The sequence below is a fragment of the Ornithorhynchus anatinus genome, chromosome 4, assembly GCF_004115215.2.
Source record: "Ornithorhynchus anatinus isolate Pmale09 chromosome 4, mOrnAna1.pri.v4, whole genome shotgun sequence".
Classification (NCBI taxonomy): Eukaryota; Metazoa; Chordata; class Mammalia; order Monotremata; family Ornithorhynchidae; genus Ornithorhynchus; species Ornithorhynchus anatinus.
This window is the reverse complement of record NC_041731.1, coordinates 91,226,386-91,239,078: the sequence shown is the minus strand read 5'-3', so window position 1 is coordinate 91,239,078 and position 12,693 is coordinate 91,226,386. Positions and strand designations below refer to the sequence as shown.

Below are 12,693 nucleotides of genomic sequence, written 5' to 3'. Positions count from 1 at the left end.
GGGCTCACAGTTCTATCGGGGGGAGGACAGACGGACAAAAACAAGACAACATAATCATGACAAATAGGATCAAGGGGCTGGACACCTCATTAACAAAAATAAATAGGGTAATAAAAATATATACAAATGAGCACAGTGCTGAGGGGAAGGAGAAGGGGAGGAGCAGACGGAAAGGGGCTTAGCACAAGGGGAGGTGAAGGGGGGAAGGGGAGAGGAGAGCAGAGAGGAGCAGAGGGAAGCAGAGGGAAAAGGGGAAGCTCAGTCTGGGAAGGCCTCTTGGAGGTGGTGAGCTCTCCAGTTATGCACCTCCAATCTCCTGTGGTTAACTCAGAACTCCTCAGTTCCTGGGAGAAGAAGGCTTCCAGTGGGGGAGTGAACTTTGGGCCCCTTCATTTTGCCCCCATTGGCCACCCCCCCATGATACTGCAAGAACACGTGGTGGTACTTGAAATGCATGCCATCAGAGGCCCAAGTCCTGCTCAGCAGCACTCACAACATGGGAGTAGAAGGAGAAAAGCACCTGATAGCACAAAATAATAGTTATGAACAATGGGAAAATTCTCCCTTGCCCAAATCCATTCTCCGTATCAAGGAAAAAAAAAAGTTCCTAAGGCCATTTATCTACCTATCCTCCAGAGAAGGAGGTACCACAGTTTCGTTTGTTTTTCACACCACTGACTCATGGCAATGACAGGATATTGCTCCTAATATTGAAACTCCCAGCAATTTCAGCTCATTCCTTCTTGCTTCGGTCCTCTTTGGAAACAAAATTGAGTAGCACTGGCTGCTCTTTCCAGCATCCAAAACTCCTATTTCTTATTTTGAAGAGGGCACGCCTTTTCAGATACACTCTGTCTGATCAAGAGTGTGCCATGATGTAGTCACGGGGATGAACAGACTAGCATTATCCAGATAAGAAAAACAAGAAAACAAAGTATCATCATCTTCTGCTCGGCCCATGGGGTAAAACGCCATAAGAATCTCCTGGACAGTTGGAAAATTTTCTATTCTCAAGATGGCAACTAATACGCACAGCGGATCATTTCGGTGGGTTAATATGAGTAGTAATTATGTTTTGAAATTATCTTGGCTACAGAAAGGCAAATCTTGGAAATTGGGTTATTAAATGGGAAAAAAACAAAGTGCGTCTGATGTAAATGGAGAGGGAACCTAGCAGGGAATTTATGCAACATTCACTGTGAAGAATATGACAAGGATATACAATAGGAGAAAACACTACTATTCAAGTTGATGCCAAAATTTTTTGGAAAAGAAAATATAAGTAATCCACACGCGGAATTTCACCTAAATAAAAGGCACATACAGAGAGGTGTATACTTCTTCTTGTTAATTTTTTTGCTCTTAGTGGTGACAGTTTTAAAATATTTAGCTGATCAAACCATTAGTTCTCAGTAGAATAATAATGATGATGATATTTGTTAAGGATTTACTGTGTGCTAAACACTGGCATAGGAGCAATATGATCAGGGCAGTGACAGTCCCTGTTCCACATATAACTCATAGTCTAAGGCGGTCAGAGAGAGAGAGAGAGAGAAGTTACTTCCTTCCAGTTTTAAAGATGAAGAAACTGAGGCACATGGAAATGAAGTAAATCTCCAAAGTCACAGAACACGCAAGCGGCAGAGCCAGGATTAGGACCAGTTTCTCTATCTCCAAATCAATCAATCAATCAAAAAGACTCACATGGCCTAGTGGATAGAGCCCAGGCCTGGTAGTCATAGGACCTGGGTTCTAATCCTGTCTCTGCTACTTGTCTGTTGTGTGACCTTGGGGGAGTCACTACACTTCTCTGTGCATCAGTTACCTCTTATGTAAAAATGGGATTAAGACTGTGAATACCAGGTGGTCATGGACTGTGTCAAACCTGCTTAGCTTGTATCTAACCCTGGCCTTAGTACAGTCCCTGGCAAATAGTAAGTGCTTAAAAAAATCAACCAATACCATTTATTGAGTGCTTACTGTGTGCAGATAACTATATTAAGTGTTTGGGAAAGTATAATACAATCATATTGGTAGATCTTATGCTCCACAAGGAGGTTGGAGTTTAGAGACATTCTCCTCCATGAAATGATCTTTTACCCTACAAGTCAAATCTCAGTGAGAATAAGTAGTCAACATGTAATCCAAAAGAAATGCATGAAGAGCCACACTAAAATCCTAGTGACTTTTTCTAATAATAATAAGTGTGGTATTTGTTAAGCACTTGCTATGTGCTAGGCACTGTACTAAGCGCTGGGGTGGATACAAGCAAATCGGGTTGGACACAGTCCCTGTCCCATGTGGGACTCACAGTCTCAAGTCCCACTTTACAGATGAGGGAACTGAGGCACAAAGAAGTGAAGTGATTTGCCCAGGGTCGAACAGCAGACAAGTGGTGGAGCCGGCATTAGAACCCATGATGATCCAATTTTTCTTACCTTTCTGCTCCAAAAAATGTGAACCTGTTAAATAACTTCCTTAATAGAATTAACAAATTCATTCAGCTACAGAGCCATCTTTTTCATTCCTGAATATCTGTATGACTCCCAGGCCTGTGCTCTATCCACTAAGCCATGCTGCTTCTCTAATTCCCCTAGGACAATAAAACCAAACAAATGAAAGGAGGCCAATAAGTTTGAGATATGCCATACTGAGTTGGAAGGGATTTGAAAAAATGTGAGTCCTCCAGAAGAAAATGAATCTTGTTCTCTAGCCCCTTACAATACCGAGATACCGTGCTCCGATAGCTAATTCAGAGAGTGGATAAGGTTTTTTTTTTTCTATTGGTAATAGGGAAAAGGTCAGACAAAGGTCTCTTCCCCTCTGACTCGACTGACTATGTCCCCGTGACGTAGCCTTAGAATCTTGGTGAATTTACACAGCTTAAATCACCAAGTTCATGCTTTAATAAGGTTGATGAAGACCCAAATGAAATTTCCTGAATTTCTCCAAAATCTAGACTACAGTTAAGATCACCCCCTCTAAGCCCAGTTGCAGTCAACACCCAGATTCTGGAAACCCATGACCCTTAATCGGCTCATCCAGAATGGATAAACCTGGAATTTACAATACCGAGAGATACTAATGGATTACTGAAGCCACTATCAATAAGGAAGAGACAGAATTCAACCATCAGAGATTTTACATTTTAGGGGTCTATAAGGCAGAATCCCACGTGGACTAAACATGAAAGAAATCAAAAGTACTCCCTTTAGACTGCAAGCTTACTCCCTTTAGACTGCAAGCTTGTTGTGGGCAGGGAACTTGTCTGCCAAATCTGTTATACTCTACTCTCCCAAATGTTAAATATAGTGCTCTGCACACAGTGAGCACTCGATAAATACCCAGACAGATGAATCTGAAATGAAGTTTTTCATTTCTTTTCTGTCTTGCAGGATATATTTAAAATCCATCTTACTTACGCATGTGTTTCATGGATAAAAAGAGAACCACATAAAGGGAGCCATGACTGAAAAGAGTTGACAGAAAGTAGGCCTCTCAGGTAAAAAAATTCCAGGTTTATCCATTCTGGATGAGTTTATTAAGGGTCATGGGTTTCCAGAATCTGGGTGTCGACTGCAAGTGGGCTTAGAGGGGGGATCTTTACTGTAGTCTAGATTTGGAGAAAATCAGGAAATTTCATTTGGGTTTTCATCAACCAGGAAATTTCATTTGGGTTTTCATCAACCTATTAAAAGCATTAACAGATTGGGCCAACTTTTAATAGACTTTTTGGTGATTTAGGCTGTGTAAATTCACCAAGATTCTAAGGCTACGTCACGGGGATATAGTCGAGTCAGAGGGGAAGGGACCTTTGTCTGACCTTTTCCCTATTACCAACAGAAAAAAGCAAGGTTTTATTCAACTAGTTTCCCATCGCTATTTGAAGTTGAGATGGGAACATTAAAAATGGGGTTCAAGTGCATTTCCTATTCTCTGAGAACTCAGAAATTTTCCAACATGATAGGCAGTGATTATCATCGTTACGTCCTAGATCCATTCACCAATTTTTATATACTACAACTCTAGTCTGAAAATATGTGCGCAAGAAACATGGCATATGAACCACTTTATAGACTTGAAAAATACTCCAGTTTTACAAGCCTGAACAGGTTATGTTCCAGCCTGAACAGGCAATGTCTGATCCTAACCAAAGTATTTTTGTTTGTAGTGCAGAACTAAAATGCCACCAAAATCTGCCTTAGGGATTAAACAGTGCAGAGAGAGCCCGTGAATATGAAAATCCAATCCGGAAGCCTAGAATGTTCTTTAGGAAATTGTCAAAGTGACATCGAGCAGCAGACCTAACTGAAGGATGGAGTATGGTGGCTAGCCTTCTAATAATAATAATAATAATGATAATTGTGGTATTTGTTAAGTGCTCATTATTCATTTATTCAATAGTATTTATTGAGCACTACCTATGTGCAGAGCACTGTACTAAGCGCTTGGAATGTACAATTCGGCAACAGATAGAGACAATCCCTGCCCGGTGACGGGCTCACAGTCTAAATGGGGGACACAGACAGCAAAGCAAAACAGAACAAAACAAAAACAAGACATCATCAAGATAAATAGAATCAAGGGGACGTACACCTCATTAACAAAATAAATAGGGTAATAAATAATATATACAAATGAACACAGTGTTGAGGGGAGGGAAAGGGGGAAAGGGGAGGAGCAGAGGACAGGGGAGGGGAGGAGAGGGGGAGCAGAATGAAAGGGGGGCTCAATCTGGGAAGGCCTCTTGGAGGAGATGAGTCCTCAGTAGGGCTCTGAAGAGGGAAAGAGTGAGTTTGGCAGATGTCAGGAGGGAGGGCATTCCAGGACCACGGGGGGACGTGGCCCAGGGGTTGACAGTGGGATAGACGTGAACGGGGGAACATGAGGAGGTGAGTGGCAGAGGAGTGGAGCCTATGGGGTGGGCAGTAGAAAGAGAGAAAGGAGGTGATGTAGGAGGGGGCAAGGGGATGGAGAACTCTGAAGCCAAGAGTGAGGAATTTTTGTTTCATGCAAAGGTTGATAGGCAACCACTGGAGGTTTTTGAGGAGGGGAGTGACAGCCCCAGAGTGTTTTAATAGGAAGATGATCTGGGCAGTGGAATGGAGAATAAACTGGAGTGGGGAGAGACTGGAGGAAGGGAGATCTGAGAGGAGGCTGACACAATAATCCATATTATGTGATATTATGAGAGCTCGTACCAGCATGATAGCCATTTGGATGGAGAGGAAAGGGAGGAGCTTGGCAATATTGTAAAGGTGAGACCGGCAGGTGTTGGTGACAGATTGGATGTGTGGGATGAATGAGAGAGCTGAATCAATGATGACACCAAGGTTGCGGGCCTGTGAGCTGGGAAGGATGGTAGTGCCATCCACAGTGACAGGGAAGTTAGAGAGAGGACAGGGTTTGGGAGGGAAGATAAGGAGCTCAGTTTTAGACATGTTGAGCTTTAGGTAGCGGGCGTGCAACCAGGTGGAGATTTTCCGAAGGTAGGAAGAGATACGAGCCTGGAGGGAGGGAGAGAGAACATGGGAGGAGATGTAGATTTGGGTGTCATTTGCTTTGAGATGACAGTTGAAGCCGGGGGAGTGAATGAGTTCACCAAGGAAGCGAGTGTAGATAGAGAATAGAAGGGGGCCAAGAACTGATCCTGGAGGAACCCCTACAGTTAGGGGACTGGAGGGGGAGGAGGAGCCCATGAAGGAGACTGAGAATGAACGACCAGAAAGATAAGAGGAGAACCAGGAGAGAACGGAGACCGTGAAGCCGTGAAGTGTGGAGGAGAAGGGGATGGGCGATAGTGTCCAAGGCAGCTGAGAGGTCGAGGAGGATTAGGATAGAGTAGGAGCCATTGGATTTGGCAAGGAGGTCACGGGTGACCTTTGAGAGAGCAGTCTCGGTAGAGTGGAGGGGACGGATGCCAGATTGGAGGGGGTCCAGGAGTGAACTGGAGTTAAGGAATTCTAGGCAGCGAGTGTAGATGACTCATTCTGGGAGCTTGGAAAGGAAGGGTAGCAGGGAGATAAGGCGATAACTGGAAGGGGAAGTGGGGTCGAGAGAGGGTTTTTTTAGGATGGGGGAGACATGGGCATGTTTGAAGGCAAAGGGGAAGAAGCCATTGGAGAGTAAGTGGTTAAAGATAGAAGTTAAGGAGGGAGGAGGGAAGGGGCGATGGTTTTTATAAGGTGAGCGGGAATGGGGTCTGAAGCACAGGTAGAGGGGGTGGCACTTGCGAGGAGGGAGGTGATCTCCTCTGAGGATACTGCAGGGAAGGATGGGAAAGTAGGGGAGAGGGTTGGGAACAGGGGGGATGGAGAAGGGGGAGGGTTGACTTTGGGGTGCTCAGACCTGATTGCATTAATTTTCATGATGAAATAGGTGACCAGATCATTGGGGGTAACAAATAAGGTATTTGTTAAGCGCTTACTGTGTGCAAAGCACTGTTCTAAGCACTGGGATGAATGCTTAATGAGCACTTAACAAATACCTTATTATTATTATGGTCCAAACACTGCACTAAGCACTTGGGTGGATGCAAGAAAATTGGATTGGACACAGTCCCCGTCGCACTTGGGGCTCACAGTCTCAATCCCCATTTTACAGATGAGGTAAGTGAGGCCCAGAAACATGAAGTGACTTGCCAAAGGCCACACAGCGGACAAGTGATGGTGCCAGAATTAGAACCCCTGACCTTATGCCTTCCAGGTTTGTGCTCTACCCACTACACCACATTATGCCACTACCTAACCTGCAGATGTTATATTCAGCTTCTAGAGGCGTTCACCACTAATACTTTTTATTTAATATCGTTTGTTTAGGCAGACCACCAAAACCCAAAATACAATATGACAAGCACTGAGGTAATGCTCACTGCAACACAATTTTACTGGGGTAAGGCACCTGGGACAATGGGATAATTAGGCGTGGCTACTGGAAAATCATGATACAAATGGACAGGATGGATAAATTGTCCGAGGTTGCAAAAGCCAATTAACATTACCACTAAGGATCATTTCTATTTAAATGGGATTCTCAGTTGTTTATATTTTCATTTAACCCTACCCAAATGGAACACAAAGCCTTAGAACACAAAGGTCACCTGCGTACAGATGTTACATTATTTATAAACAATTTAACTGACCAAAATAACTTTTTAATTTTGACTAACAAAAATAAATGAAAATATTTTACACTTTTCAGTGATCTGAAATGGGCTCATAGATTACACTGTCTTATGGCTATGCGTTTGTTACTCCTGTATTTCCTGCGTGAAGAAAATTCAACCCTATAAAATAAATATTGCGCTTTTTGTCCTCTCCTGTTTATGGAAATACTTTTTGTATTTACGTAACACCCATTTAACAGAGCCTCCCATTGTGAGGATTTTTACGAGCTCTTGCCTTTCGTTCTTATTCTACTTTCACATCAGCAGTGTAACTATCAAAATCTCTGGCACAATGAATTACCCACATTAATATTCATGAGTGCAAATTGCATGTTTAAATAAACATACATTAACTTATACGTTTCCCCTGTTTTAAGCGTTAAACTGCACTTACGTTGTCTGGAAAGTCGGCTTTCAGCTCGGTGACACTTCGACACCAATACGCAGCCGTTTTTTCGCTGATGAGCTCGATGTTCAGGAAGGAGCTCTGCCCTGGCCCGTACATAGGACCCGAAGTGGTGCCTCGGATGATCCTCGGTGAAACATTAGTCACGATGTCCTGTTGCGAGAAAAAACACAGTGGCAGTGTTATTAATAACATTTATCTAATCAATCAGGCAATGGTATTTCTTGAGAACCTACTGTGTGTACGACACTGTGCTACTGTACAATTAGTAGAAATAGAAGACATGATACCCTCCTCTCAAATGGGTGAGGCAGACTCTAAAACAGGTGAAAAGAAAAGGGGATATGCCCATCTGTGGTGCTTATGCAATAGGGCATGTAAAATCAGTACAAAAGGGCTATGAAAGATTGTAAATATTTAAGTGCTGGGCAGGGAAAATTTAAATTAATCCAGGAAAGACTCCTCAAAGAGATATGATTTCGGAAGGATTGTGAAAATGGGATGAGCTCTGGTCCATCAGATTTGAATTAGACAAAAGCTCTAGGTAATAGGCAGTCAGTCATTGAGTCAGTCAATCATATTTATTGAGCACTTGCTGTGTGCAGAGCACTTTCATTCATTCATTCTTTCAATCACATTTATTGAGCGCTTACTGTGTGCAGAGGACTGAAGTAAGCACTTGGAAAGTACAATTCAACAATAAAGAAGACAGTCCGTGCCTACAGTGGGCTTTCAGTCTAGAAGGGGGGAGACAGGCATCAGGACAAGTAAAGAGACATCAATAGCATTAATATAAATACAATGGTAGATATACACACATCATTAATAGAAATATGTACATATATACACAAGTGCTATGGGGAAGGGAGGGGGTAGAGGAAAGGGAGCAAGTCAGAAGCAGCGTGGCTCAGTGGAAAGAGCACGGGCTTTGGAGTCAGGGCTCATGAGTTCGAATCCCAGCTCTGCCACTTGTCGGCTGTGTGACTGTGGGCAAGTCACTTCACTTCTCTGTGCCTCAGTTCCCTCATCTGTAAAATGGGGATTAAGACTGTGAGCCCCACGTGGGACAACCTGATTCCCCTATGTCTACCCCAGCGCTTAGAACAGTGCTCGGCACATAGTAAGCGCTTAACAAATACCAACATTATTATTATTATTATTAGGGTGATGGGGAGGGAAGGGGAGGTGGAGCAGAGGAAAAGAGCACCGTACTAAGTGCATGGGAGAGTACAATTTGACAGATACATTCCCAGGCCATAAAGAACTTACAGTCTGGAGGACTTGAGCAAGGTGTGGGTCGCGGGAGAGACAAGAACAAAGCTCAGTGAGTAGGTTAGTTTGAGGCACGAATATTGTGAGCTGAGGGGTTGTTGGAGAAGAACATGAACAAGTAGAATAAATGGACCTGATCAATTGCCTTAAAGCTAAGAGCCACATCTTTGAGGAGTGGTGAGACTTGTCGGGAGTGATTTTTTAGACAAGTCCTCCAAGCTGAGGAGTGAAATATGGACTGGAGGTAGGGAGATCAGTGACCAGGCCAATGCAAGTAGTCAAGCCAGGATATATGACAAGCAGCTGGACTGTTGGGGGATGAAGGTGTGAACAATGAAGATGGGAAACATAGATTTTGGAGAAGAGCGAGTGATAGAGTTTTGGTAGCACAACAAGATGATGGAGCTAGGCTAGGCTGAGAAATTAAAGTAGGTTTGGAGAGGTAGAGATAGGATAAAGTAGAAAAATAAAGCTAGCAAATGTGTACTAAGAGGTAGTTATGAGAACCAGCATCAGCACGGTGGATAAAGACCAAAGCCGCTCATAGATCCACCCACAATTCAAGACCCATATTGGACACATAAATGGGCCAACATATAAACCATAGAAGGGATATTTGACAGAGGGATGATAATAATAATAATAATAATAATAATAATGATAATACTAATGTTGGTATTTGTTAAGCACTTACTATGTGCAGAGCACTGTTCTAAGCACTGGGGTAGGTACAGGGTAATCAGGTTGTCCCACATGAGGCTCACAGTCTTCACCCTCATTTTACAGATGAGGTAACTGAGGCATGGAGAAGTAAAGTGACTTGCCCACAGTCACACAGCTGACAGGTGGCAGAGCCTGGATTCAAACCCATGACCTCTGGCTCCCAAGCTCATGCTATTTCCACTGAGCCAGAAGGAGCTGATGAGATGGGAGCAAGAAGGGTATATTGGGGAAGCGATGGGTCTGAAACCTTAGTATTGTGGGTCCATAACTCAATAAAACTCTCCTCATGAGAAACCCAGTCTCCTTTCACTGTCTTAGAGGAGGGTTCATTGTTTTATCAGACTAACACAGACCAAACATTTAGGTGGAGAAGAAGGGGAGGATCCTGGAAATGTCATTCAGGAGAAAAAGTGCTAAGATTTGGTGAGAGACTGAGTTTGAAGTTGAAAGAGAGGGGATGGTTGGCTGAGGAGATAATATGGTTCAGGGTGCTGAGGTTCAGGGAAGGCTTGTTAGAGGAGGTGGCATTTCAAAAGGGTTTTGAATATGGGAAAGGCTGTGGTCTGTTGGATTTGAGGAAGGGAAGAGTTTCAAGCCAGGTACACAGAATGAATAAGGAGATGGAAATGGAAAAGTTAAGGGTGAAGCTGAGTTTGGGAAGAATGAAAAATAATGAGTTGGGGTGAAGATCAAATATATAGGATGAGATGACTTGGAGAAGACCTTTGAAACTGACCTTGAGCAATTTTTGCCTGACAAAGACGCCAGATTGGAAATGGAGGGCTTTGAGTAGCGGAAAGAAGAGTGTCGAGCAACTCTTAGAGGATACAATTCATCAGCAGCAGGAATTATAGGTAAAAGGGAGTAGCGACTGGAGGCACCGAGGCTAGAAAGAAGGCTGACTCAATAGTCTAACTGGTATATGACTAAAGGTTTGTACCAGAGGGTAGCTGATTGGGTGGAGAGAAAGAAGCAGTGCAGAAATGTTATATTAGGAGAACTGGGTGGATTTGGTAGGAGATTGAATGCAAGAGTCGAAGGACAGAGAATAAACAAAGAGAAGAATGATAAGGATGGCATTTAAGCACTTACTATGTGCCAAGCACTGTTCTAAGCTCTGGGGTGAGAGCCAAGGTAATCGGGGCAACCCACATGGGGCTCACATTCTGAATCCCCATTTTCCAGATGAGCTAACCAAGGCACAGAGAAGTTAAGTGACTTGCCCCAAGTCACACAGCTGACAAGCGGCAGAGCCAGAATTAGAACCCATGACCTCTGACTCCCAAGTCTGGGCTCTTTCCACTAAGCCACTCTGCTTCCCTAAGATGATACTGAGTTTCTGGGTTTCTTGGACAGGGAGGATGGTGGTGTTTTTGACTGAGATGACAAATATCAACCAATCAGTAGTATTTATTGAGTGTCTACTGTGTGCAGAGCACTACGCTAAATGCTCAGGAGAGTACAATACAAGAGTTGGTAGACCTGTCCCCTGCTCACCACGAGTTTACAGTCTAACGGGTAGGCAGAAAGTGAGTGTAAGGGGAAAGAGGAGGGAACATTATTTTCCCAAAGAGCTGTTTGTAAACTCTATATTTTTGGAAAGATAGAAATGAATGTGGTTTCCTAAAGCCTCTGTTTATATTTTTCTGGAATGAGATTGAGAAAATATGCTTCAAATTAGAGACAAGTTTAACACGTAATTACAGATGAAAAGGCCAAAAATGTTAAATCTGGGCATTTTAGCCAGATCACTTCCCATAATTGCACGCTTAGAAAGAGAAATTCAGAGATATTTTAATACAATTTAAATAATCTTGTGTGTGAGCTAAATGAGATGCTTGTCATGTGTTGGTAATTAAACAAATTCCAAACAAAAAACATCATAGGTATTATGTAGAAGATATCATCTCATTCTTTTCAATGCAATTATCTTATTTGTCTAATCAGTGTTTTAAACATGAGCTTGTGAATTTGAAGAGAAGATTCACATAGGGTTACTTTTTCAAAAAATGAAGTCATCTAATTAAGAAATATTTAGTATATCACAGAAGTACTGGTTCATGAAACTTTAACACACACTTTAACACACTAACTGGGTCAAATTATCTACAGAGAATTGCAGTCACAGATGCAAATTAAAGTGGGGAAAATGCCACTTCTCCATTGACTAAAATGAGACTATCAATAATTTCATGACAAAATATAATAGTCAAAATCAAAATTCATTTCCTTAAGTATAATTAGCAGTCCACCACTGCCTCTATAGCTAAATGAACTAAGACTAGTAACACTGACCAAATTTAAAATCAAAAAGAAGCAAAGAAATGAAAATACATCTTTTGCCAGCTTCCAATTAAAAATAAATTTGAGTAAAGGTCACTCAGTCAAAGGATTTATCAGAATTAGTCATTTAAGTCCCCCCTCCTCACCATCTTGTCAATTTTAGTGAGATAACATGGACCCCCATTAGTATATAGCAATTAAGGTCAATTTACATATTTTAATTAAGAACCACCCATATAAAACAATTAGGGTAATAGGCATACTAACTGGATTTCATAACATTTGGATGCTTTTCCAACTAGATAGACAGGAAACCTTAATTAGCATTAATTAGTGCTGATCTGCATATGTTTGATAAGACATACCCTTGCCACAAAAGATTATTTATGCCTAAATCTGCCAAATGCTACAGTTGCAGAGGATAAAAGGACTTTTCTTCACATTGCATGTTAATTTCTGCTGATTTACATTCATTTTTACATTTGAATTAGTATATTATAAAACAGATACTACCAGTGCTGTCATAGAATATGTGTGCAAATATGTATATTCTGACTTCTAGAAATCAGACCAGTTAATTTTTTACTAATTAAGTGATTTTAATCCTGTTTGGTTAACAATCAGAGCATCAGAAATAAATTTATTATTTCCCTGTAGTTATTTTTTTTGCCCCCATTCTTAAGGGGTAAGTGATAAGTAGGGTCTGCCTAGAGGGAATAAGCACAGCTCACCTATTTTTCAGAAAATGCATTTTTCCACTCACTACACAGTCACACTATCTTCTCGGGTCATCACTCTACCCACTTGAGGTTCTAAATTCCCACTGGGAGGACTGGAATTGGAA

At 42.1% G+C, this 12,693-nt stretch overlaps 1 protein-coding gene across 1 annotated transcript in view; it reads right to left on the bottom strand.

The window, feature by feature from the left end:
• The window catches only part of DPYD (dihydropyrimidine dehydrogenase), an 832,560-nt gene that overhangs the window by 323,599 nt on the left and 496,268 nt on the right, over nt 1–12,693 (bottom strand). Inside the window, exon 14 of the mRNA XM_029062931.2 lies at nt 7,560–7,724. Within this exon, the coding sequence (XP_028918764.1) occupies nt 7,560–7,724 (165 nt within the window). The remainder of the gene's footprint in view (nt 1–7,559; nt 7,725–12,693) is intronic.